Below are 26,160 nucleotides of genomic sequence, written 5' to 3'. Positions count from 1 at the left end.
ATGGACAGCGGGTGCGGGACAACCGGGCTCTTTAAGGACACTAAGCATACTGGACAGGGTGCAATGGTTAATAAAAGGTGGACGGTGATGGCTGTGTGAGCCTCTGGCTGTGTCTTGCCAACCTCTGGCACAGCAGGACCTTGGTCCAGGCCGTTGTACTGGACCTAGTGCAAGGGCAACAGCCCTGACCTGCCCTAGGGTGCTGTGGAGACATAGAGGCAGCCAACAGAACGGCAGCTGTTATTCAGACAGTTGCATGGTTTAAATACATTACATACATTTCTACAGTGCATTAGAACAATACATTTCAGGTCAGATGCAGGTGGGCCTGACTCAGGGGCTGGGGTCTCATTGCTGCCTGCCCTGTGCTTGTACAGCCAGTGCCGAGCCCCCTCCCCACACAGGAGACAAGGTAACCACTCTCCCCTCCCAGGCTCAAGCAGCAGAGCCCCAAACCACCTTCATTCCCCTCCCACCCCCCAAAGATGGGCTAACAGGACAGCGAGACCCAACACCAGCTTCCCCAGGAGCAGGAAAAGCCACAGCTCAAGGCAAGCAGATGCAGGCAGTAGCCCTGGTACCATTTAATACAAGCTCAGCAGCTTCCGGGGAGAGAGGGGCTCACTGCCTCCCCCACCCACAGCAGGCCTGTGAGACTGTCAGCACCAAGGCAGCCAGGAGCCCATGCTGGCCCCCCACGCTCCCATCATGCCTCCAACCCATGCAGCAGAAGAGCCCCTGCAGCCCTTCCCCAGCAGCCCCCTGCCCCTCGAGGGGGCCCTAGGCACAGATGAGGCTGGCACCATGCTGGCTGCACAGCAGCCAGGGATTTTGCTGGGAGCAGGGGCAAAAGCCAAGCAAGAGCAGACGTGGAGACCTGGCAGGAGGGACGGACTAGGGCAGCAGAGCGGAGAGGATGCTTGCACCCACCCTCGGCCCTCTCCACCTGAGGCGTGGGGGCACTGAGCTACAGCCTCTCCCTGAGCCACCTGCTTTTCACCAGGACAAGCAAGCACCTCTTTCCCCTTAGTGTCTTACTGCACCCAAACCAGCCCCACCAGTTGTCCCTCATATGTCCCCTCCTCGAGCCCCCAGCCAGAGAACAGCCGTTCATTGCGGTCCCCGCTGCACCAATGGGCAGCAGGAACTCCCCCTGAGGAAAGCAGCGTGCACGGGGTTGAGGCAGAGGAGGGAGAGTGGAGGAGTACAGCACACCCTCGGGGAAAGGGAGGAGGTATAACCTGCTACAGGCCTTCCCAGCCCAGCAGCTGGCACAGCAGGGAAGGAAAGGGCCCGTGGCTGGTGTAAAGGGCTGGACGGATCCAGGCCCAGGCAGCCTGCTCATCCCAGCCCCAAGCAGGGATGCTCAGAACCACACGCGGGCCAAGGAAGGGAGGCAGAGGCAGGGTCTCAGCCACACCATGGTACCTGGCAGATTCCCACACCTCCCCCTGGGCTCTGCCCCAGGCAGGGCACCAAGCTCCAATGGAGCTGGAGGGGGACCATACCCAACCTGCCTGGCTCCTCCAGTTCAGCTGCAGGTTCCTCCAGCCACACCTGCTCATTCTACCCAGGTGGTCAAGTCCCAGCCACAGGAGCCAGCAGTGGCCCAGCTCCTCTTGCAGTGCTAGTCTGAGGCGGCCAAGCCCTGCCATGGCTCCCACAGCTACCACCATGAGAAGAAAGGCTTCCGGCTCTGGAAGCTCTGCGTGTAGGACTCGCTGGCAGTGCGCTGGTGGGAACGCGCCGTTTCCACAATCACAGGTGGCATCTGAACCAGGTGCAGGGGGCTCTTCCCATCTTTCAGTGCCTGAGTCAGGTTCAGGATCTGTACGGCACAGAGAACAATGCCTGAGCTGCCCAGGCAGGACAAGGCTCCATGCCTCACCCATCTTCCTTCCCTACACACAGCTTACCTGGCCTCTCATAACAGCAATCTGCTTGTGAAACTGTCCCCTGTCAAAGCCAGGGTCTTTCTGCAAGAGACAGAGCAGACAACACAGTGGGATGCACCCGCTGCCCCTCACTGTGCAAGAGATGCCTATTCCCCAAGTAAGACTCTCTCCTCCTGTCCCCACAGGTTTCCTGCTTCTCCCCACACTGAATCTTCAGTTCCTGGCAGAGGGATAACCCTGCTGTGCCTCAATCCAGAAACAGTCAGGAGCACGGCCACCTTCCTGTCCTCTGCAGCTGTGATAGGTTGCTCCTCAACACCAGCCTCACTTTTCTTCCTCTCAAGCCATCCTCACCTACTCCCTCAGCTCACCTTGAAGAGCTCATATAGATCTTCCTCCAGGTCTTTGACAAAGTTGGGGTCTGAGATCTTGGGAAGAATCAGGTCCTTGATCTCCTGTGAAAAGGGGATTTGGCCTGGGGCAGCCATGCCCAGTAGAATGGATCTGTGGGAGGAAGCAGGAGACATTAGAGCTGGGGAAGGCAAAGGATGGTACCACATGCCCCTAGGTGCCAAGTCACCTGTGTCTGGGACACAGGGTCCAGCACCCACTTCCTACAGCCTCTGCTGAGGTAGAGGTGCCCATGGACACAGAAGGTTTGCAGAGGGACAGCCCTAGTCCTCTCCTCTCCAGCCCTTGAGGAGGATGCCCAAGCATGCAGTTGCATGGCTCGCCAGGGTGCCCTGGCAGAGCCTGAGGGACTCACACGCTCTCCAGGAGTCCGGGTGTTTCAAGGGAAAAGCCAAGCCATTGTCTATAGCAGCCAGCTTGATGATGGGCTCCTTCACCACTACCCAGTCACTGTCCTAGAAGGAAGCAGAGGATGTCACAAGGAGGCCTCCCCAGCAGGAATAGTCGCTCTCCCACTCCCTGCAGCCCTGCTGCCAGGATCTTTGCCCTGGCTACCACAGAGGCACAGCAGCCTCTCACCTGCAGCATGGCCCCTTGCCCACAGGGAAACACGGTCTGCTTGGGTGAGAGTGGGACAAAGCTGCTCCCCTGCCCAGGCCTCACCCCAAGGATGCACAGGTCCAGCAACAGCAGTTTACCCAACAGAGCCCAGCTGCAACCTCACAAAGTCCCACTAGGCCACAAACCACCAATGCAGAGGGCAACAAAAGGCCCAGGAGACAAGATCAGGCCTCCACATGCTTGGAAACCCAAGCCAGCTGGGAAATCCGCAGCCTGGCTGCCAGGCAGGCAGCCTGCAGGAGCAGAGCCCCCCACGGAGCCCTTACCCAGGAGAAGCCACTCACCCGCATGCCCGCGCTGTCCAGAGGACAGTCATACTTGATGAGCCAGTTGTCATTGCCCCGATCTGCAGTGAGATAAAGTCAGCTGTGTCAGTGCCAGGGCCTGCCTGCACCATGTCAGGCAGAAGACTACTCCTCCTTTGACCCAGAAGTGAGATAGACCAGTTTTAGGCCCAAGCTCTACCCTAGAGCCCTCAGGCTTGCTGCAGACCTGGGAAGCCATATCAACCCCTATACAACCAGCCCTGGAGACAGGAAAAGTCCACATATCCCCACCTCACAACAGAAAGGTCAGACTGCAAGGCCCAGAGAGCTACTCTGACCCCTTCCAGCCTGGCAGGAACTCATAAACCCAGCGTGATATGGGATACAGGGGCATAATCAGGTGCTGGATCTCTGGATGTCTCTGCATCCTCACAGCTGGAAAACTTTTACTACAGCAGCGTTGTGGATTCAAATCTCCCAGGACACAGGCCAGTAGCCACAGCGTGGCCACAGTGGTGTGCAGCCACAGCAGCTGCACTCTACCCAGAGGCAGCTGCCACTCTGGCAGCAACCAAGTGGCGTTGAGAGGAATTTTGGGGGCCAGGAATTGATGCCAAGCCCCTTCCCCCTTCTCCAGCTGGCAGGACATGAAGGAGCAGGTAGTGTCCCATGCCAGGCACGTGGCCTTACCTGTGTTCCTGATGATGTAGTCCAGCACCACCAGCCGCTCGAACTGCAGCAGCAACTGCCGGTTGGTGTTCTCCGGGAGCGGCTCAGCTTCAAACCGTCGCAGCCAGTAGTCAGCATCCTTGTAGCCTTCCACGAAGAGCTGGAAGGAGCCCACCTGAAGCAAGGAGAGGCTGCGTTACAGGAGGCCTCAGAGGATGGAGAAGTGGTGGCAGGCAGCGTGGAGGCCAGCAGCCCTACCTTGGGTGGCAGACCAATGCGGTTGAAGCGCTGGCCAACTTTCGGCACCTTCTCCAGGGCCAGCCTCTTTCCTCGGGACTTCACCCTATCGATGGCACTGTAGTTAAAGGTCTCACTGGCCAGATACACCACCTGGGGGGACAGGAGCACAGACGTCAGCAGAGGCACCTGGCAATTGTTACAGGACTGGCTGATAAAACCAAGACACAGCATTTCCCATGGCTCTGCCCAGCACGAGGATCCCCATGACTTGAGCAGGAGCAGTCCCAGTCCAGAGCTCTCAACACAACATCTCCGAAGTCAGCAGTGCCACAAGACAAGATGCAAGCAGAGCTGTGTAGAAGCATGTGAGAGCCTCCCCAGGATGAGATCCCAGCAGCTGTCTCCTCACCTTCGTGCGGGGAACAATGTGAGTTCCAGTTTCTGGTCCACCAGGCTGGCACCTGCCTCTGACAGGTAACCCTGGTTGAGGACGAGGCAGTCTCTCCCAAAGCAGCATGGGCAGCACAACTTCTGCAGCCACTTGGTCCACTTGGGGTTCAGCTGCCCGTATGGCTCCTCGTTCTTGGGCTTGAACACGCCAATGATTTTCTGCGAGCAGGAGAGAGGAGGGCTGACTGAAGGCAGATGGCAGAGTCAAGAGACTCTCTCCTGAGCTAACCCACGGCGGGGACACTCAGGAACGGGCCCAGAACAGCCCCTCACACCAGGCAGACCTCGCAGCTCCTGGAGGGAGGCAGGCAGGAAGGGGCTGGGAGGCACCATTCCCCAGCCAGAGCCCTGTCCCACAAGAGCAAGGTGCTGCCCAAAGACCTTCAACCCGGCTCACACGCCTCAAAACAACTCTCCTTGTCCCAAGAGACAGCTGTGATGATGCTGTCCCTCTGATAAACATCCCAGTCTCATCCCTGCGACCTTTGGATGGCTGGGGAGAGCTACTGCTCATCCATTCCCTGGAGGTGTTTAAAAACGTGTGGATTCGGTGTTGAGCAACATGGTTTAGGGACCCTGACAGTGCAGGGTGAATGGTTGGACTCGATCTTGAGAGTCTCTTCCAACCAGATGATTCTATGATTCTGTGTCCATGCAGGAGAGGGAGTGGGATAGCGATCCCTGCCCTGGCTCCAAAATCCATTGAATGGAGCTGATCCCAAACTGACCAGAGGAAATAGGACCAGAACAGTCGAGCAGCTGGAGGACCTCTGAGGAGCCCACGGCTCTGTGCTGGGAGTTGCAGCTAGAGACAGCAGAGGAGATGTGCCGTGGGCAAGAGGGATTAGGCAGCTCCAAACTGGCCACCAGCTGGTACCAGCAGCACTCCCACCCTTCAATCCAGCCTCACACACATAGACCCCAGAGCAGGGCCAGCAGCTCAGATACCCCACCACTGCAGAGGGCACAGAAGCCTTGTGCTAGGTGCTGCACCATCACCAAGCCAGCATTGCAAAGCCACACAGCTGAGACAAGGAGCAAGGCCACCTGCCCCTGTGGGCCAGACATCCCTGGGGGGCTGCGCAGCAGCTCCATGCTGGCAGCCCCTGCTCTGGGGTGACTCAGCAGCACATGCCACCAGCCCTCTTCCCCATGGCCGGTGTTGGCCCCAGCCTGAGTGGATGGGACTTGCCCAAGCTGAGCTCCTGCCACAATGTGGAAGCAGGACACGAGTCCCAGCAACTCTGCGGGGGACTCCAGAGCAATCTCAGCCTGCTAGGGTGAGAAGCCAGCCCAAGACAGGCAGAAGAAGCTTTTGTCCACCAGGAAGAGGAAGGGTTTGAGGGAACAGGACCATTTCAGCCATCCCCAGATAACACAGAGGAGCCACCTTCCCTGTGCAGGCAGGAAGGCAACCCCCTCATCAGCCTCACGTGAAGGCACACGACTGCCAACATGTCCCTAATATGAGCCTGCAAGAGGCTTGTCAGGAACCCTGGCAGCACAGAGCCCTGTGCTCTGGGGAGTCAGTCCAGTAGAGCAAGGCCCAGTCAGGCAGGGACAGTGCGGGCACAAAGGCCAGAGGCCTGGCAGCACAGCATCTCCCTCCAGACAGACCCATGCTGGGAGCAGCACTGGCAGGGAAAACAGGTCTGCCTGGCACAAGCAGTGAGGCAGAGGGAGCCAGGCCAGCCCAGAGACTCAGGTAAGCACAGCCACAGAGGCTGGGGAAGCACATCCTGGCTGGGACAACCCAGGCCCCGCAGCCCAGAGGAAAGCGGACACAAGAGAAAAGTTTTTCCTCCCCAATGCCCTCCCTCACGCCCTGCCTGCAACGACAGCACACTGCGCTCTCTCCTGTACGAGCAGCAGGGAGGTTTTGGTGATCCTGGGCAGCAACCAGAGAAACCAGACACACACCACATTTGCTGACCGCAGGGCAGTCCAGGGGACCTGCCTAGTGATATGGCCAGAAGTACATGGACTTTGGCTCCTCACACGCACCCTCCACCAGCCCTCGCCAAGCTCAGGTCTCCTATATCCAGGCAGCCTCTGCCCTGTCACCCCCAGGCAGCTCGTCCAGCCACACACCCCAGCAACACTACGTCTCATACTGGGGAACTGGAGGGAGCAGGAGGGCAGCAGGAAGAAGCGTGCCTTGCCCCACAGCCCGCCAGCTCAGCTGGGACCTGCCTGCCACAGCTCCCAGGAGCGAGGCTCCACCCGGGGCAGGGAAACTAGGGCATACCAGAGACCGCGAGCCCAGTCCAGCTTCCCAGGAAGCATCCCAGCACACACGCGGCAAAGGAGTCACGGGAAACAGCAACAGCTCAAGTAATTGCTGGGCACTGCAGGTCACAAGACAAGCCACTGCGCTGCACACACATCCAGGCAGTGGCATGGAGACAGCTGCCACCACGGCTCACAAGATCTACAGCGACCAGCTACATGTTGAGGACTTCGCCTTGATTATATCGACCGCACAGCCACAGAGGAGACATCTCACTCCAGTCTGACAGGCCAAAAACCAGCTCAGCTCTTAAGAGTCACAGCCCAAGGGCTGGAGTCACCATGCTCAGGAGATGCTGATGCACAGGCCTGGGGGAGAGAGTGACCCTTCCTTTTGGAGCACGAGAGCCACAGAAGAGGCTGAGCAGCACTTAGACACAGCTGTCCCCTCCTCTTGCTGCCGGTCCCACTGCACTTCTCCCGGGAGAAGCCCAGGGCAGCTCCAGCTGCTCCTACCAGCCCCCAAGGCCGGCCACCCCCAGGTCATCATCACCAGCTGCCTCGGGAGCACCCTCCTCCCGGCCGGTGCCGCTCAGCCCGCAGGCCTCGGGGACCAGGGGGAGCGTCCGGCCACCCCCGGGGAGGGCACACGGGGCCGGGGCCGGCTCACCCCCTTGCGGGTCCTTGACGAAGTAGCTGCCGCTGGAGCCTGCGAGATGCGCTCGGGAAAGATGCCGCGCTCGCTGGCCAGCTCGGCCCGCCGCACCACCTCGGCGAACTCGGGGTCCTCGGGGAAGTCGTTACGCTCCCGCTGCGCCGCCGCCGCCGCCTGGGCTTGGGCCTGCGCCGCCGCCTGGGCCTGCGCCTGGGCCTGCGCCGCCGCCGGGCCCCGCGCCCCGCGCTCCAGCAGCGGCTGCCGCTCGCGGTCACGGCCGCCGGGGGAGCCGGGAGGGGAAGGCGGCGGGGGAGCGGCGGGCGGGAGGGCGCGCACGGCGCCGCCCGGCAACCCGTAGTCGGGGGCCTGCGCCCGCTCCGGCGACACCAGCGGGCTCGTCTCGTCCATCGCGCCCGCCCGGCCCGGCCCCGCCGCGCCGCCCGCGCCCGCCGCTTCCGCCCGCGTCACCGCGCCGCCCCGCCCCATCGGCTGCTCCGCCCCCGGCACGCCGCGCCCAGACCGGGCGTTGCCGCGGGAACCGCGCCCGCCGCGGGGGCGGCTGCGGCCGCCGTGCCGGATGAGGCGGGACTGGAGGCCTCCACGCCTTGCGCTTGCCCATCCGTGGGGGATCCGCCAGCCCCCGCCGCCGCCGTCGGGCTGGCACCAGCGCCCCACACAAAGATGGCCGCTCGGGAGCGGCAGCACCCCCTGCTGCCCTTCGCGCTGCCCCTCCGCCCACACGCCGGGGAGGTGAAAGCCTTGCCCCACATAAAGATGGCGCCTGGCGAGGGAGTGTAGCGAAGCTGGCCAATGAGCAGCCGTGTTGCTAGCGGTTGCCGTGGAGACAGCCAACGGCGGGTGGGGATGGACGCTGGCGGCCCGGTATCGCCCGGCGGGGCGGGGGGCTGGCAGGGGAGGTGGCCGTGCCACCGCCCCTCGGCGGGACCCCGGTGGGGAGCGTGCGGGCAGCTAGCGCGGAGCCAGGTGAGCGCGGGCCACGGGTCCCTGCGCCGCCCGGCCCGCCCGCACCGCCCTGGGAAGGCATCGGCCTGTAGGCATCGCCCCGGCGTCCCGGTGGGGCCGGCGTTCACCGGCCGTGGGTGCATGGACCCGGTGGGGCGTGCATGGATCAGCCGTGGGTGCACGGACACAGTGCGGTGTGCATGGATCGGCCGTGGGTGCATGGACACAGTGGGGTGTGCATGGATCAGCCGTGGGTGCATGGATCAGCCGTGGTGCGCAGACACAGTGGGGTTGGCATGATCAGCCATGGGTGCATGGATCAGCTATGGGTGCATGGACACAGTGGGGCGTGCATGGATCAGCCGTGGGTGCACGGACACAGTGGGGCGTGCATGGATCAGCCGTGTGTGCACGGACACAGTGGGGCACGCATGGATCAGCCGTGGGTGCACGGACACAGTGGGGCACGCATGGATCAGCCGTGGGTGCACGGACACAGTGGGGCACGCATGGATCAGCCATGGGTGCATGGACATAGTGAGGCGTGCATGGATCAGCCGTGGGTGCATGGTCACCGTAGGGTGTCAGCCGTGGGTGCAATCACCATCCCCTCTGCACGTTACCCAGTTGGGGTGTGCGTGTGTCCCCCTGGGTGTTGCCTGCATTGCCCAGGAGCGTGCGGCCCATCTGGGTTGTGCACCCCTCGCCGCCATGCATGGCTCCAGCCCGTGGGTGGGTGGGCCAGGCAGGTCGTGGGCTCAGAGTGGAGATGTGCATAGCATCGCCCCTGCTTGCTGTGGTGCTGTGGGTGCAGGGCTCCGGCGTGTGTGGGTGCCAGTGGGGGGACATCCAGCAGCTGAGCAGGCTAAGTTGCTCATGGGGCAAATTCTGCCTGTTGCCTGGGTGAAGTCACAGGTCCAGGCACAGGCCGTGCTGTCAGTGGTAGCCCTCCCCTGCAGCAGGCACTAGTGGTCCTGCAGCAGCACCCTCTGCTCTTCCTGGCGCTGCCAGAGACGTCCCCGGAGGTGGTGGGCAGGCTGCAGGCTGGGGAGCCGGCACGGAGCTCCTGGTCCTCTGCCATCAGCAGAGATGACTGTTCAGTCGCTGCTCGGCTTGGCTGGGGGCCATTTCTCCTCTGGGACACAAAGCTCTTGCAAGTTACCTGCTGTGCTCCCATGCACTGCGTCTCCCCGCTTGGCATGGCTTAGCTCCCAGCTTCCAGGATACACAGCCCAGTGCGAGCAGGGATACCCCCTTTTGGATCAGGGAGCCCTTTCCCATCTCAGGCTCTGCCTGAGCTGCTTCAGGAGCCACCAGAGAGGCAATGCCCAGCCCGCCTGTGGGGCTAGCTCCATGCTGGTGCCTTCTCCAGGTGCTGGGAGAGCTGTGCTGTGCAGCAGTGGCTTCAGGGGCGTTCAGGGCTCTGGGGACTGCTTGCTGTCAGGAGGCAGGTTTGCAAACCGTCGGAAGCTGAGCAAGGCCCTGGAACCTCAGGGTCCTCTCTCTGCTGTCCCTCTTAGGAGGAGTTGGCTGCTCCATCCTTTGGGGTATGCCAAGTCTGCCCATCCTCCACACTGGATCTGGAAACCCCACAAGCTCTCTGCTCCCTCCTCTGAACAGCCGGCACCAAACACAACCCAAAAAGCATCTGCTCTCCAAACGCCTGTTTCTTCCCTGGCTGCCGCAGTAGAGCTGGATGTGGCCCCTGGCCTGAGTCTGCCATTGCTCAGAACCCCCTCAGGTCCCACTGGGGAGCCATGCCAGAGGCAGCCAGCTCCGGCTCCTCTTCCTGTGGCTCACTCATGTTTCACAGGATGGTGACCCCTATGGGCTCACGTCGCCCCGCGCCCTGCAGCGGGGCAGGCAGCAACCTGAACCTGGCGGCTGGGGTTTCAGAGGGAGGGCAGGGCAGCTGAGATCCTGGGGTCACGTCCTCACCTGCAGCATGCCCCAGCAGAGCTGTCCCCGGGGCAGACGTGTGCCTCTCGGTGAGCCAAGAGGACGTGGGTGCTCTGGGTGAGCCAGGCTGTTTCCCCCCACCTAGCAGCCACCCTCCACGCCTCTCCCTGCCAGCTCTTGCCCTGCACTGCTGGAGGCTGTTGCCAATGACCCTCACCAAAGGCTCCTTCACCTACTCCAACGGGGAGGAGTACCGCGGCGAGTGGAAGGAAGGTGAGACAGGGTGGGAGGGGATGGTGCTGCCTGTGCCGGGGGGCTGAGTAGCCCCTGTGTCCCTGTCCAGCACCACGCCGGGGCAGTCCCTGCCTCCATGCATCCAGTGCTGCCCGTTTCTGCCCTCACCTAGGTCGCAAGGCATGGCGTCGGGCAGCTGACATTTGCCGACGGCACCGCTTACGTGGGGCACTTTGAGAATGGGCTCTTCCATGGCTGCGGTGTGCTCACCTTCTCCGACGGCTCCAGGTGAGCGTGGCACCCCTGTGCACACCCCCCCGGGCATCCCCACTTGCCGTGGGGAGCTGCTGCCTCAGGAGCTCCTATCATGCAGGTACGAGGGGGAGTTTGTGCAGGGCAAGTTCAACGGCCGTTGGCGTCTTCACCCGCTGCGACAACATGACCTTTGAGGGTGATTCAAAGGCGGGCGCGTTCTGGCTTCGGTGAGTTGCTCAGTGGCACAGCGTGGGCAGCTGCAGCCATGCGCAGTCCCCAGCTCAACATGACCCCATCCGACATCTCCCGCTCCATCCCTGGCCCCAGCCCCGGTGCATGCTGCTCCCTGCCCTGTCACTCCCAGCCCTTACCTTCCCAGGTCTCCTGACCTTCCCCGATGGCTTCCCATGGGGTGCCCCGCAACGAGGGCTTCTTCGAGAACAACAAGCTGCTGCGGCGGGAGAAGTGCCCAGCTGTCATCCAGAGGGCCCAGGGCGCTTCCAAGTCTGCCCACAACCTGATGGCATGACGGTGCCGTGCACCCCTATCCCACTGCGGTGTGGACCCCCGCATCGGGCACTGGCTGGCCCCACTGTCCCCGGAGCAGGGATGCAGCCCTGCTGAGTGGCCCCCCCTGCCCTCCACGTGCCGTTGCTCAGCCTTGGTGGGGCCAGGGCTCAGCTCCAAGCCCCCTGGTTGAAATCCTGATAGTGGGGAGGACGGGACCCCATGCTCTCCACCCAAGTGCCCCAGGGCGGCCGTGGTGCCTTCTCTCTCTGCTGTAGTCCTGGCACTCACCAGATCAGCCAGTGCCCAGCCCCTCTACCCCTTTGGGAAGGCTGCAGACCACCAGGGCTGCCAGCCTACCTGCAGGGGACAGAGCAGGGGTGGATGGGCTGGGGCTGGACCCCGACTCCACTGCCAGGGTGCCTTGGCCGTGGGCTGCTGGCATGGACCACACGCCTGCAGAGAGGCAGCTCCCAGCCCACTTCGGTACCCTGGTCCCGAGGCAGGGTGGGCACTCCGGGCGCCCCGTGGCCTGCGCTCTCAGCTCTGGGTGACTGGCCATCCCACCACGTGCCTGGGCAGGGTGACATGTTGCTGCAAAGGACCCAGCCTGCTCTAAGGGCCAGCTGACGGGCCTGTGTCCCCGTCATCCCTGTGCCAATTCAGCCCAGCCGCTGCCTTGGGGACACCTGCAGCAGCATCCGCCACAAGGGTGACCAGGGGACGCCACAGCGGGCCCATGTCTACCGCATGCTGGGGCAGGGCAGGAGCGATGGTTGAGCAAGGAGCAGGGTCAGCTGGCGCCTGGGATGAGGGGCATGAGCAGGGCTGCATGGGGTGCCAGGGCTGGAGCAGGGGGCCTGGGCAGGGTGGGTGGCGATAGGGGCATGGCAAAGGGGCAGGCAGGATGGGCAGGGGGCACACAGCTCCCTGTTTTGCCCCTGCAAACATCTTTCATCTCCCCCTCTGCAATGCGCACCTTCATGCCGGTGCGGGTCTGGCTGGCTGTGGTGCGAGGGTCCCAGCAGCCCTCGCAGCCCGGTGGTGAGCTGCAGGCGCCATGCCCTCCCTGCTGGTCTCTTGCCCACACCGGTCCCGTGCCTTGCCATGACCCCGCCTTGTGCTGTGCCTGCGCAGGCCTCAGCTGAGTAAACCATGTTGCCAAACACTGGGACCGTGTCCTTTTGTGGGAGCAGGGGCTGGGTGGGGGCTGCTTGTGGAGCAGGACTGCAGACACAGAGTGGGGGCAGCAGGTTTATTCCCGGCTCGTGGCACAGGGATCCGTCTCTTCTCAGGTGGGGATGGTGGGACCCCGGGGCTGGCAGGGATGCAAGGGTGGCCATGGGATGTCCCCTACCCACTCTGCGCAGGGCAGCCCTGTCCAGCAGAAGGAGTGAGATGGGTGGCTTTCTCCTGGCCACCTCCCAGTGTCCCTACCATGTTCTCAGCTCCTGGGGTCCAGGCTCCCATTCCTTCCTGATGTGGGAAGGGGCAGGAGGGTAACCCCTCACAACCAGCCATTGGTACTGAAGGTGCTCCTCAGCTCCTCAACCTGGGGGGGACTCAGCGGGGCCAGGGGTGCACGGCAGGACCCCCGTAGTAGCCGAACCACTCCATGGCCTTCTTCAGCCTGGATCCCAAACCGGCGGGTGACCTGCGAGAGGGAAGGTGTGGGGCTCGTCAGCTCCTGTGGGACAGGGCAGCACCCTCTGTGGGCCCTGCTCCTACCAAACCTGCTCCTTATCACTCCTGCCCTCCCCTACGTGGGGCTGCAAGGCTGGGCAGGTGCGGGGTGGCTGCAACCCCTCCATGAAACATCCACCATGGGGTGGGGGTGCAAAGCACGGCCATGCAGGGGAGCATCCCTGTGGCATGGTGGGCTCTTTGCAGCAGGGACAGGCCACCCTGCAGCAGGTTGGGGGGCCTGGGGAGGAGTAGCTCTTCCTCCCGTCGCTAACCTATAAATAGCTGGCAAGGCTCCTGCGGCTGGTCAGGCAGGTGCCCGCTGCCAGCAGACACGCTGTTCCTGGCACGGCAGGGCTGGCATTTCCCAACCCACCACCTCCAGCCTGCTTGGTTCTCTGGCTGGGTATGGTGCCATCCTGTCCGCCCTGCAACCCCATGGACTTCCATCCTCTGCCACCCTCGGCTCTGCCATGGCCCAGCAACCCCACCCCTCCGCATCCTGGGGGTGGCTGCCTGCTCACTGCCGTGTTGGGTTCGATAAGCCGGTACTGCAGGTCACGGGCCTCCTGCCAGCGGCCCTCGCGACACAGATGGTCCAGAAGGCACAGCGGGGCTCCCAGCACATTGGCGAGGGCACGAGACCCCCCCAGAGGCACCTGGGGACACCAGGACACATTGGCAGCCAGCTCAGCAAGCTGTGCCCAGCCAGCACCTTCCAAGCATCGCCATCTCTCGCCTGCCTCCCCTGCCTGGCTGCCAGTCCCCGCCAGTGCCCCTGAGGCAGCACTCCGTGCCCTCTGGCTGAGCAGGGGCAGCAGCACCTACCCAGGGCGTAGCTCGCCAGCAGGAAGCCAGCCCGATCCTGCCAGCACCTGAAAATCCTCCTGCTGTGTCTTGTGGACCATCAGCCCCATGCGGGTGATCTGGGGAGAGACACGCTGTGCCTGGGGAAGGCATCACCCCATCTGCCCCCCTGGGGCTCATGCAGCATCCCTGGGGCCTGGGGAAGGGCTGCAAGCCCCAACTCCCCATTCCCAGGTTTGGGCCACGTTTGGTGGCAGCCAGCCCCTGGAAAGCCCTGCCCCACTCACGTCCCCACCGCTGTCCTTGATCCCGACAATGTTGGGGTGCTGAGCCAGGGTGAGGACAGCTTCCAGGGGCAGGTCCAGGCCAGTGTTGGCGGGACGCTGTAGAGCACCACGGGAATGGGGATGCATAGGCGACCCTGCAGGCAGCCGGGCAGAGCTCAGCAGTTAGGGTGGGTCGGAGACATGCAGGACGTGGTCTCCGTCCTGCTGCCCCGGCCAGGGCTGCCCGTGGGCACCAGGCGCCGCTCACCTTTGTGTAGTGCTGGACCAGGGCAGTGCTGGTCATGGACCCCCGGTAGTAGCAGGGTGTGTAACGACCAGCACCTACATCGGCCCCATGCCTCTGCCATGCTGGCTGTAAGCTCGATGGTGGCCTGGGTGGCTGGGGAGGAGGCAGAGGAGTGAAGGATGCCCTGGGGAGACACACGTGGCCCCCGCGCTGCCCGCGCTGGCACTCACATTCACAGCCAGAGCCAGCCAGCAGCAGGCGGTCCTGGGCAGAGCCCGGCGCACACAGCTCACCACCTCCAGCCGCTCGCGATGGTGCCAGGTAGGGGTACTCCCCGTTGGAGCCCAGCACCACCAGACCTGAAACACAAGCGTGGGGAGGGCAGGGCTCGGACTCAAGAGCAGGGGTGCCCACAGGGTGGTCGTCCCTTCCCTCTCACACCCCACACTTAGATGGGCACCAGGCACCCGGAGCAGCCACTTTGGGCCAGAGAGGCTCCCAAGATGCCCTACAAAGCCCTGGGCTACCCCACAAAGGGCATATGTGGGTATGTGACTCCAGCTGGCAGTGCCTACCTCTGCGGCACTGAGCACAGTGGTACCATCCCTACCCAGGCACCCTTGTGCGTGCCGTGCATGTACCCTGTGGGCTGAACTCGCTGTGTGTCCCATCTCCATCCCCAGGAACCACCCCACACAGCATCACTAGTGAGGCATTTATTGGTGCCCGAAGCCAGGCTGTGCCATCCTGTCCCCGGCTGGGGCTCATAGAACCCTTCCTTGGGACCCTGCCAACGCTATGGACACAGGGAGGCCAGCTCTAGCCCAGCACTGCCGGCTCTGCTGTGGCATACAGGGCCCCCATTCACCCTCACTCCCTTCCTTGCTGTTGGGCACCCAGGCAGGCTCTGCAGCCCACAGTGTGCCCTCTCCTGTCTGTGTCCCCACAGTCCTGGACTCACATCCCTGTGAATCCCAGCCTCTTCCTGCAGCCCTCTCCTCCCATCCATCCATCCTGGGCAATCAACAGACACACATCCCGTCACGCTGATCTGTGTGAGTGTGCACAGGTGTGCAAGCACATGTATGGGGCAGAGGGTAGGTGCAAGCCTGCACACATGTGGAGCGTGCATGCAAGCACGCACTGGAGTGTGGTGGGGGTGTGCAAGGACACATGCCTGTGCCTGGTCACAATGCCACGTAAAGGCCCCTAGGTGAGTTACCAGAGGGGCTGCCAGCCTGGAGCAAAGTCCGGCTGGAGGCTGAGCACCATCGGAAAGCCAGCAGGCTGCCTGCACACTGCCACAGGGCCCCTGCAGTGGGCAGGGGTCTGGCAGAAGCCTGCACGGAGAGGGGCAGCGGGCAGCAGCTTACCTCGGAAGGGGATGCTGGCATAGTGGCGCAGCGTTCCCCTCCAGCTGGGCATAGTCCACCTCCTGTGTGGGCGAGAAGGGGGTGGCAAGAGGTGGGAAGATACCCTGAGGTCAAGCGTGTGCCCTGGGTCCCAGGGCAGTGCTGAGCCTTCGGTGCTGTCTGGGGGCTGACCGGTGCAGAGCTGCCAGGGCAGGATGGAGGGAAGAGGCGAGGCGGGCACTGAGCGCCATGGTGGCTGGGTGCTGCCGCTTGGCCGTGCTGTCTGCCCCACAGAGGGTCTGTTAAATTTGATGTGGCACGTGAGGGACCCGCGACTGGCTGGGCAGGCAACGTGGAGGGTGGTACCTGGGCGTAGCTCAGGTGCTCTCTCCCACTCCAGGAGCTGGGTGCAGAGATCAGCACACCTCTGGGTGAGCCTCAGCTGTTCTTTCCCTTCCCTTGCCAGCCCGGCAGCTGCCCCTCTGCCGCCCACGGGGCCAGGCTGCAGTGCCAGGGAGGGACCAGACACCGCGGGGAGTCTGGGGCTGTGAGCAGGGTTCTCTTGCTATGATGTTGGTGTAGAGTCTCCTGGAAACGGGTGAGTGGAGCATTTCTGGGTAGGGAGCAACGAGTACCATGCTGGGCAGAAGTGACCATTCTGCAAAGGGCCTCTGTGTCCTCCCAGGGACTGGCTCCCGTGGGGAAGGCAGGAGACCAAGAAGCCACTCAGCCCCACAGAATGGCTGCGAGCACGTGTACGACTGCTGCTCCCTGGCACAACCCAGCCCCAGCACAGCACGGTCCCCGGGTAGAGCTGCCCTCTCCGGGGTTTTCCCTCCATGAGCTTGCCCAGGTGGGACTTTGACGCACTTGGAACAGCAGGGACATCCCCCAGTTGAGGATTCCTACCCTTGAACACTCGTGTCCTGGCCCCATGGTGTTACCAACACCCGAGTCCCTGTGCTAAGAGGAAGAGCACATCCATGGTGCTGGAAAACCCAGCTCCCCGCTCTAACCCAGCTCCCTCGGCCCATCGCCCCTGGTGCAGGCTGCCAGCCCTGCAAACCCCTGGAGCCAAATGCTGCTCTTTGCTGGCTTTTATTGACACAGACAAGTCTTGGCTGGATCCTGTTCCTTGGAGCCCAGCCTGGTCCCTGGTCTCTGCACGGTGCCGTCACGCAGGGACCTCCATCTCCCCCTGCGGCTGCTCCCTGTCTCTAGCGCCTGGCGTGTGTCCACCTGCCACTGCTGCACCAGGTCTGTCGGGTCTTGCCAGCCTGCAAGAGCGGGCAGAGAGAGCTGGAGCCGGATGGCGTGGCATGGTGGGGCAGCAAATGGCCCCAGTGCTGGCCCACGCCACTTACCTCGTTCTTGGCCATCAATGTCGGCCCCGTGCAGGATCAGCACTTTGTGATTTTGTAGCGGCTGAGCCGTGTGGCATCATGCAGTGCTGTGTCGCCTTCCTGTGAAAGATAGAGCCCAGCTAGGGATTGTAGTCTAGCTCTGGGGAGAGGAACCTCCACCTGCAGCCTGCTCCTGGCTCCCCGCACGCCCACTTTCCCAAGGGAACAAGGGGGACGGTGCCCACCCTAGCCCTGGCTGCATCTGCTGGCACCCCAGGGCAGGGACACGTGTGTCCGGACGTGCCCTGCTGTGGGTGCTGGGAGCCCCCACAGGGGTCCGCCAAGTGAGGAGGGATCAGCTTGCCCCTTGGTTGCTGGCTGCGTGGCCGTAGCACTCACCCTGTCCGGGGAGTTGATGTCCACCCCACTGTGGATGAGGTGCTCCACAATGTCGAGGTGCCCAGTCCGGGTGGCCCGTGGAGAGGGGTGCTGAGCAGCTTGGCGGAGAGGAGAGCGACACCAGACAGGATCAGCACCCACCCCAGCTACCGGACACAAGGCCAACCGTGGCCCCCGGTGGCATGTGCCCCTGGCACAGCCCTGTGCCCTCAGGCTCTGTCCTACACACACTTGTCCTTCAGGTTGAGGTCGGCCCCGTGGTCCTGCAGCAGCTTGACACATCCAGGTGCCCACCCCGCAGGCCCAGTGCACAGCGGTGCAGTCCAGCGTGGGCACACAGAGCCATGTACAGCAGGGGACGCCCCCATCTCATAGTCTGTCCCCCACCCCAGCTGGTCCCTGTGCCCAGGCTGAGCCAGCAGACCCCTGCCCACATCCACCTTGGCAGCGGGGACAGCACTGCCTTGCTGCGGGGACCTCAACCCTGCTGTTGCTCCAGCTGCGCCATGCCTGGAGGCTCAGACCAGTGTGGAGTCAGGGGAGGATCTGGCCTCACCCGATCCCTGAAGTCGACGGTGGCTCCACTGTCCAGCAGCTTCTGCAGGATGTCCATGTGTCCTTCCAGCGAGGAGCGGTGCAGGGCTGTGCGGTGGAACTGGGGGAACAGGTGGATGGATCCAGCCCCTGCCCCAGCCCCATTTTGGGTGTCCCAGCCTCTGTCAGCAGGCACGACAGGGCATTGGTGGCAGGGTGCAGATGGGGGGTGGCCAGCAGCCATGGAGGATGTTACCTCGTCACAGGTGTCAGGGGGGCCACCGTCTGCCAGAAACTTCTCAATCACAGGCATCTTGCCTGGACAGCAGCTCGCAGGAAGGTCTCTGGCTCCACAGGACCCTCCTGCCGGTGAGACAAGCTCAGAACCTTGGGGCATCGCAGGGGTGTGGGAGAGGGTACAACATGGGGGACCCTGCTGTGCTTCCCCAGGGAGGTCCCTGGCTGGCAGGGTGACCTGGGGGCTGGCCCGTGGGGGCTCCACCCCTGTTCCAGCAGCCCTGCTCCCGCACTTAGGACCCCCCCAACATACGATCTCCAGGGGCTCTGGCAGTGGGGCGGCTCGGGGGTGGCTGCTCGCTCCTCCCGGCGCTGCCGGCGCTGCTTGCGGAGCTCGATGAGGCGCTGGATGCTCCCCACAATCGATGAATCTCCCGCCGCAGGTCCACCGAGCTCTTCCCGCACCCGCTCCTGGCCCTGGGGGGGACATGCAGCACCCCATTTGCCTTCTCCTGCACCCAGCCACCCCCTGGCCCGTCCCCGCACCCTGACCCACCTCACCTTGATGGCATTGAGGCCCCGGTTCCTGGGGCCACACCGTTTCTCCTCTTCCAGCTCAGGTTTGCTCATCCGCTCCACGGCCCTGGCTCCCGTGCACCATCCCCTTTGAGTCGCTGCATGGGCACGAGGGGGGCTGCATGGTCCCAGCCGGGCACAGAGCAGCCCCACTGCTTCCGTTCCCAGCCGATTGATGGAGGTAGCTCTGGCACGGCTCACAGCTCACTGCTGAGGTCTCTGGGATGCCTGGCAGCCTTAGGCTTACACTGCCCACTTGCCCTGCTCAGCAAGCTGGGCACCTGCCCGCTGCTCGGCAGGAGCTCCCAGGTTGGGAACCCTGAACCCCTGAGAAGCCTTGGCCACCCTGCTGCATCCCCTGGGATGGCAGGATCAGTGCCAGCCACCTTGCGCCCGGGCCCTAAGACGGGCATGGCACACAGCAGGTCCCTGCCGCATGCCCCTGCCCTATGGACCTACCTTCTCCTCCTCCCTCCTCCTCCACCAGCTTCTGCTCGATGAGCTCCTTGGCCCCTTTGCACATCCAGCTCCATGTCTGCCTGTGGTGCACGACCCCGAGCAGGATGTGGCCTCTCCTCCTCACGACGGCAGACAAGGAGTACCCGGCCCTGGCTCCCGGTGCTGCCGCCGGCTCTGCTGGCTGTGCGGCTTTATGCCGTCGGCCCCTCCGTCCGGCGGCCCAAGGGCATTGACAGCTGTGGCCGCTCCACATGACTGGGGCAGCTTTGCCATGAGCTCACTCTCCTGCTTTCTGGCGGGGCCCTGGCTCACCTCCCTGGCCCCGCACCCTCTTAAAGAAGAGACCCCCCACTCCCCCCTCCCAGGCTGCCTGGACCCCTGTGCTGGGTGCGGGGAGCTGGGGTGCGCACAGCCTTGCGGCAGCCAGTCCAGAGAAGCTCAGTGGAGCACAGACACGGTCTGGGTCACCCATGGGTCCTGTGCCCATGCCACCCACCCTGCGCAGCCAGGATGCTCCTCATGGCTCCCATCACCCCATCCCCATGCAACCAGATGCTGCAGCATCCACTGGAATCACCGAGGCTTTTGGCACCCAGAGGAGGTTGCTGCCCATCCCAAAGAGAAGTTATGGGCCCCCCCAAACCTCTCAGCCAGCACCAGGCAGCACGTGATGTCGGGAGCCAGCGCCCTTCTGCACCGCTTTGGAGGATGACCTCAGGTGCAGAATGTCCCAAGCAGCCCTGCCAGGGTCCGTGGCTGCCTGGCCCTCCCTGCCATGCACAGGCAGCCTGGCAGCAGGACTGGCCTCACGTGGGGCACCAGGAGGCAGAGCCAGCAGCTATTCCGGCAGCAGGGACATTGTTCAGTCCCTCGAGCTTTGCTCTCCCCCTTTGTAAGATGAGGCCGGCGCTGCTCTGTGTCGGGACAGTTAATGCGCTAGGCACCATCCCCAGCACAACACCTGGGGGAAGGACAGATGGGGACACATCACTGTCACACTCCTGGGCAGTTCCCAGGGCCACCCTCGGGTGCCTTGTCCCATGAGAGCCACAGCCTCCGGCTGCAGAAAGGCACTGTTTTCACCAGGACAGGTGCTGGTGGCTGTGAAGGTCGTCCTGCAACCATGTCCCTCTGTGGACTGTCCTGCCTGGCAACAGGGCAAACATGGGCCAAAACCTCCAGAAGGGAAGCATTGGGAAAGGAAGGCAGTAGCCCCACGCTGACAATTAGCCAGGAGGGCAACGGGACGATGCCAGCAGCACTGAGGAAGGGCCCAGACAGGTAAAGAGCCAGTTCCGGCCCGACAGGGTCAGGGCGGCACTGGGGAGCAGAGCTAGGGCACTCAGGCTCTCCCTGGCCACCCTGTGCCCATCCTAACACGGGAGCAGACGTAGGACAGGCATGGGGACCTCCTGTTGCTGCAGGTGACAGCCCCCCCCACCTGCCCCAGAGCCAGAGGAAGGATGAAAAGATTTTATTGATAATACAGACTATGTACAAAGGGGAGACATCTCCACCCAGCCCAGTACCCCAGGGCCCTCCTGGCCAGGGGAGCCAGAGCCCAGGGGATCACAGCCTCTCCTGCCGGCATAGCCCAGCAGTGGGGCTCTGGCCATGCTGACTGCCCCAGACACATTTGGTCTCGAACCTCCTGCAGCAAATGCGGCATGTGTCCGTGTCCCCAGCCAAGAGGGGCCACCACGGCGGCACAGCTTCACGCAGACCTTCCTGGGGGGTCACTCGGGTCAGGGGCAGCCTCGGAGGGAGCAGGGTCTGCCTCAGCAGGGCTGGGACACGGCATGGGGCATCTCCAGAGGTGCCACTGCCCCCCAGCTCCCTGCCCTCTCCCCGCTACCAGTGCGGGGTGGCTCAGTTCCTGGGTGGCAGGGGCTGGTTGACGATCACTTGCACAACAAAATCCTTCTGGATCTTGGTCTCCTGCAGCCGCGTGCGGTCAGTGAGCAGCTTGCCTGAGAAGAACCAGCGCTGCCAGGCCAGGTCAATGCCCTCCTGCACCTGCAGCTGCTTCTTCAGCTGCCCGATGGTGTCACCCATGCTGGCGCTGAGCCGCAGGTCCTTGCCGGTGGAGAGCCGCACCTTGAGGGCAAACTCCCGCCGGGCATTGGGCAGTGGCTCAGCTGGCTCCACTGCCTCCTCCTCGCTCCGCTCCAGGATCAGGTTGACAGGAGGTGCCAGGCAGTAGACGGGCAGCTGGTACCGGTTGCCCAGTTCATCATAGCACTCCGTCAGGGACCCTAGGACGGCAAGGTGAGATGCTGTGGGTGGGCATCCCCATGGACCACCCAAATGCGGACAGGGCCACCCCAGGCAGTGGGGCAGAGCCTGCCTTGTCCCCCATCAGCTGGGTGAGCTGTGTAGATGGCAGCTGGGTCCTCCTCTCCAACCTGAGACCTCCATGGGCCCAGATATGGGGCACTCAGTACCCACCCCACCCACAACCCCAGTACCGTCCCTCCCATGGGGCAGGGTGATACTGGCTCCATCGAGGATGGCCTGGGCCAGGCTGTGGTCGTTGGCCTCCACGGCGTAGGCAGCTGCCTTCAGGGCATCCCAAATCTCTTTACGGCCCTCGAATGCAGGTGCTGTGTCCCAAAACTCATCTCGCTTGCTGCGCAGCTGCCCATCTGTCATGGGTAGTCACTCTTCCACTTGGGACGATCCTTCTTCAGGGGCTCATTGCGGCCTGGGGAGGAAGGGGGATACTCAGCCAAGGGATTGGCTCCCCCTTGGCCCTGAGCCCCCCACTTCCACAGGTTCCCGGGGAATCTTCACACCATGCACAGCGCTGTCCAAGGGACCACCCTGCTCAGCACAGGACAGTCCCCAATGCAGCCAGGGGGAACTTGGCTAAAGCTAGCCCTGCCCAAGGTCCTGCTGGCCACATAGCAGCTGCCCCACTAAGTAACATCCTTTACTCCCAGGAGGGACAAAGGCTCTTGCCCCCATGCTAGGGGACCAGGCCCTGCCCTGTGGGGTGCCATGGGGCCTCAGGGCCCTTTGAGGCAGAGCAGTATTTATAGCTTGGGGAATTAGCCAGGAAATAAGCTGGTGATTCGGAGCGGGAAGGGGATTACGGAGGCTGAGCGGGGGAGGGGGAGGAATTCACTGTTCTTCTCCGTCCACCCTGGGATGGCAGGGACCAGCTGTAGGCAGGACGGCAGGCACACAGTGTCCATGGCATCGGGGGCAGAGGGCATCGCTGGGGTGGGGGGCTGCGAGCCCACAGCAGCTGCAACAATGGCCCGAACCGAGCTGGCTCTCCATGAAATAGCCCCCCACCGTCTCCCCAGGGACTCCCAGCAGCCAGCACCCGCCCAGGGGTCCGGGCCACCCTCATGCCAGTCCCACATCACCCTGTTCTCCCTACGCCAGGCTGTGGCCTCGTGGGAATGGTCTCATCCTGTTGGCCCCATGGCTGAGCCGGAAGCGTGGGGCAGGAAGGAGCTGTTGTCACTCCCAGCTGAGCAGGGGACAATGAGTGACAACAGCTCCTTCCTGCCACCCCTCTCCCTGGGACGGCCAGACGGCCCCCTTCCTGCAGGTACAGGACATGGAGGATGCGGAGCCCCAGCCAGGCAGGAAGGACACCTGTGCCCGCGCAGTGACCTGCCGGGCAAGGTGATGCCACACATCCCAGTGTTGGGGACAGTTACAGCTGCCAGCTGCAGGCTGAGCCATGTTTCCCAGGCAGCTTTTCCTGGGCAAGTGTGCAGTGGCCTTTTTTTTTTGTATCAGCCTTGTCCCACCCTGTCCAAGACCACTGGAGCCAGCACATCATCCACTTTCCCAGCTACCCCAGGGCTGGATGCTGAGCATCCCTGACAGACAGCATCCTGCCTGCATCCCCAGAGCAGTGAGGGCAGCCAGCTGCAGCCAGCGCTGCCGATCAGCAGTCACAGTGCCGGGCAGGAGGGATTTGCAGTACCGCAGGACAGAGCAGGTCAGAGGCATCACCTGCCCTGGGAAGGTGGCGGAGCAGTGGCCACAGCCAGTCTGAAAGACAGGGCCAGGACCACATCTCCATGCTGCTGTGGCCACCAGGCTGAGGTATGCATCTTTGCAGCTGGGACTGTCATGCACGGTGAGACTCCCAGCTGGCACCATCCTCCCAGCTCCGCTCACAGCAAAGAGAAGAAGCTGGTCGAGGGGAGGCAGCAGGATTGGAGCCGCAGGGCCTGGCCACAGCAGGGACAGGTTGCGGCTGCCCCGTGCAGACAGGTGTGCCCGGCAGCCTTCGCCCAGGTAGGCAGAAGCTTAAGCCTTGTCTATTTATTGCTGCTGCCCAGCTGGGCCCCGCAGTCTCTAATCACCTCCTGCCACTCTATTCCTGGCCCCTTGTGCAACGCAGCATCACCGGACAGGTCTGGCCACTCGCTGCACCCGGACTCGAGCCAACAGGATCTGGCCGGCAGCCTGTGTGCCTGCCTCCGGCCCTGTGCCTGCAGCACCCTGCCTGTGGCTCAGCCCCACCGCGGTGCAGGGACCCCCAGGCAGGAGGCTGTGCCCCGGAGGCTCTCCTATACTGTGGCTCGCTCCCTGCTGGGCTGTAGCCTCAGGCAGCCACAGCTGGTGGGCCCTGGAGGCTGGCTTGGCCCCAGAGGAGATGACAGCCAGATGGTATGTGACACCGCTCCCAGCGGCGTTGGCTGGTCCCCTCCTGGGCCAGGCAGGGCCAGGATGCTGTGTGCCACTGGCATCCCCCGCTCCTCCCGCAGCAGGCTGGCCATCCTGGGGACAACGCTGTCACCTGCTGTGGGGAGCCCTGGCAGGATCCCTCTGCAGTGGGTCACAGTGAGCCCCAGCAGGAGCTGGTGGGGCAGGTGGGCTGCTTAGTAGGGCCCCAGGGGCAGCCAAGGCAGGCAGGCACAGCACCCCTTCCCACCTATGGCAGGTCCTTGTGTGTTAGGACCTGGTGGCCCAGGCCTGTGCCCCCACAGTGCAGGTGAAGGCAGCTGCAGCCTTGCTTCATCCTCTACGGCCTGCCGAGTGGCTCCTGTGGGCTGGCAGCACCACACAAGTGAGGGCAGGAGCCAGCACGGGCACCCCAGCACTGGGGACAGTCCTGCTACCCCAGAAAGGGACATGCTGCAAGAAAGTGGCAGCTCCCAGGGGCACAGGGAAGGGACCATGACCCATCCCAGGACAGCTCCACAGGGAGCGAGTAGCAGTGATGGAGACACAGACTTTGCAGCTGGTTGTTGCCTAGCACAGGGAAGGAACATCCAGATCCAGACGTCCGGATCTGATCCCCCAGCCACAGCCCCAAAGTGCGAAGCAATGGCCTCACAGCCCCACTGAGCTGAGTGAACAGTCAGCTGGAGACCCCAGGACTCACCAGCACCCGCAAGAAGGCACCTGCACCCCCGTGACCAGAGGGTGCTGGGACAGAAGGCTGGGAGGCTGCCAGCTCCATGAGGGACGATCACCCTAACCTAAGCCAGTGGGGCCTCCCTGGGGCGGGCTGGCACACCTGAAGCCCTGCACGGTGGGGACAGGCAGCGGGCACAGCCGGACCCAGCAGCCACAGCACCTTGCACGTCTTGCCGGAGCAGCGGGCACTGTCCCACAGGAAAACCTCCCTCCCTCCCGCCTGCACCCCAGCTGCGGGCGAGGGCCGGGGTGCTCCGTCCCGGGGCACACGCTTCCTGCTCCTCCTCTCCCACCGCCTACCACCGCTTTGCCATAAACACGGTAATTACCGGCCGCGACTGCACCGGCCGGGGAGGCAGGGGAGAGGAAGGCAGAAGTGACTCACCCTGCCGGCCCGCGTCCCCTCCGCCGCCAGGTAGCCGTGCCCATCCCCGTGGCCTCCGGGACCCTCCGGGGCAGCGCCTTACAGCACTCGGGTATTCGGCTGCCGTTAACTCCGGGGAGCCGCGGGGCTGCGCTAGCCCGCCCTGCGCCGCCGCTGCTCTCCGGACCGGCGCAGCCGCTCCCTGCCCGCCCCGCGGCCGGGTCCCCGGCACCTCCTGAAGTCCCGGGGGAGCGGGGACGGGGTTGTCCCCGCCGGCACCGATCCAGGGCAAGCAGAGTGCGGGCAGATACCCAGCAGTTTGCAGGACGCGGCGTGCCGGGGTACATTGCCCAGCCCAAAACAGGGCCACCCACCACCCTGCAGCCCCACCGGCACATCCCACAGGCAGCACCCGGGAGCAGCCAGGGACCGGCGAGGCCGGGCAGGACAGCCCTGACCCTGCAAACCCCCGGGGCGCTGGGACGAGCACCGCCGTGCCTGCCCGCTCCTGAGGCCGCGCACCGGACCGGACCCCGGGGCCACGGACTGGCCCTCACGGGACAGCGCCCCCCCCCCCGCGCCCACGCGACCCCCACCCCCAGAGGTGCACCGGGACCCCCCACGCCCCGGTGCCCGCCATCCTGGGGGTACCCAGGCAAGACGGCCCCAGTGGGCCCGGCCCCGCTCACCTGCTCGCTTGCGGGGGTTCTCGGCGGCGGGCCGCTCCCGGCGCTGCCGCCCCACGCAGCCGCCCATGGCGGGGCTCAACGGCGGCGGCGGCGCTCGGCATGGGGCCGGGCCGGCTCCGCGCTGCGCCCGACCGCGGGGCCCGGCGCCGTGCAGCCGTGCCGCCCGGCTCTGAGCGCCGGGGCCGCCCCGCCGCCGGAGACACCCCGCGCCGCGCCGCGCCCCGCCCCCCCAGGTGCGCATGTGACCGCCCGCACCGGCACCGCCACCGGCACCGCCCACGCGCGCGCGCCCGCGCCCGCAGCGCTTTTGTCCCCTCCGCCCCGCCGTACCGCGCCGGCTCCGCCCCGCCGCGGCCCCGCCGCTCCCCCTCCCGCGGGTGGCGGGGGGCGAGGAGGGGGCGCTCCTGCCGCGCGCGTGCGCGCGTTGTCACGGCCCGAGGGCGTGCGGGCCCGGCGCATGCGCACGGTGGGAGGGCCGGCGGCCGCTGCCCTGGGCGCGGGTGTCATGGCGGCGGCCGG

The 26,160-nt window shown here is 64.2% G+C and overlaps 5 protein-coding genes across 5 annotated transcripts; 1 reads left to right on the top strand and 4 right to left on the bottom strand.

Annotated features, from left to right (window-relative positions):
• Nucleotides 1–546: 546 nt before the first annotated feature.
• Nucleotides 547–7,844, bottom strand: PI4K2A (phosphatidylinositol 4-kinase type 2 alpha). The gene is given in 12 exon segments (XM_086616543.1): nt 547–1,828; nt 1,917–1,976; nt 2,267–2,364; nt 2,367–2,399; nt 2,662–2,761; nt 3,212–3,273; nt 3,884–4,037; nt 4,121–4,252; nt 4,512–4,531; nt 4,534–4,711; nt 7,444–7,496; nt 7,499–7,844. Coding segments are annotated over 12 exon segments (1,398 nt in total). The 3' UTR covers nt 547–1,666.
• A 2,603-nt stretch (nt 7,845–10,447) lies between these two features.
• On the top strand, nt 10,448–11,385 carry MORN4 (MORN repeat containing 4). Its single transcript, XM_086616886.1, is given in 7 exon segments — nt 10,448–10,581; nt 10,713–10,820; nt 10,906–10,942; nt 10,944–11,002; nt 11,004–11,014; nt 11,167–11,189; nt 11,191–11,385. Coding segments are annotated over 7 exon segments (441 nt in total). The 5' UTR covers nt 10,448–10,504; the 3' UTR covers nt 11,317–11,385.
• A 1,416-nt stretch (nt 11,386–12,801) lies between these two features.
• Nucleotides 12,802–15,900, bottom strand: HOGA1 (4-hydroxy-2-oxoglutarate aldolase 1). The gene is given in 16 exon segments (XM_086616917.1): nt 12,802–12,884; nt 12,887–12,924; nt 12,926–12,948; nt 13,502–13,615; nt 13,617–13,636; nt 13,806–13,836; nt 13,838–13,903; nt 14,072–14,166; nt 14,169–14,205; nt 14,319–14,405; nt 14,407–14,450; nt 14,528–14,563; nt 14,566–14,605; nt 14,607–14,656; nt 15,671–15,701; nt 15,703–15,900. Coding segments are annotated over 16 exon segments (993 nt in total).
• Nucleotides 15,901–16,823: 923 nt separating this feature from the next.
• On the bottom strand, nt 16,824–19,271 carry ANKRD2 (ankyrin repeat domain 2). Its single transcript, XM_086616741.1, is given in 18 exon segments — nt 16,824–16,861; nt 16,864–16,926; nt 17,010–17,112; nt 17,392–17,489; nt 17,621–17,671; nt 17,674–17,688; nt 17,691–17,719; nt 17,949–18,046; nt 18,182–18,246; nt 18,249–18,288; nt 18,476–18,495; nt 18,498–18,588; nt 18,591–18,620; nt 18,622–18,639; nt 18,724–18,806; nt 18,809–18,838; nt 19,204–19,249; nt 19,251–19,271. Coding segments are annotated over 18 exon segments (939 nt in total).
• A 1,406-nt stretch (nt 19,272–20,677) lies between these two features.
• On the bottom strand, nt 20,678–25,708 carry UBTD1 (ubiquitin domain containing 1). The gene is given in 4 exon segments (XM_086616726.1): nt 20,678–21,452; nt 21,666–21,848; nt 21,851–21,901; nt 25,642–25,708. Coding segments are annotated over 4 exon segments (687 nt in total). The 3' UTR covers nt 20,678–21,066.
• Nucleotides 25,709–26,160: the final 452 nt, after the last annotated feature.

Source organism: Tauraco erythrolophus, chromosome 9 (genome assembly GCF_009769465.1).
Source record: "Tauraco erythrolophus isolate bTauEry1 chromosome 9, bTauEry1.pri, whole genome shotgun sequence".
NCBI lineage: Eukaryota > Metazoa > Chordata > Aves > Musophagiformes > Musophagidae > Tauraco > Tauraco erythrolophus.
Note: the sequence above shows the minus strand (reverse complement) of the source record. Positions and strands in the feature narration are given on the sequence as shown.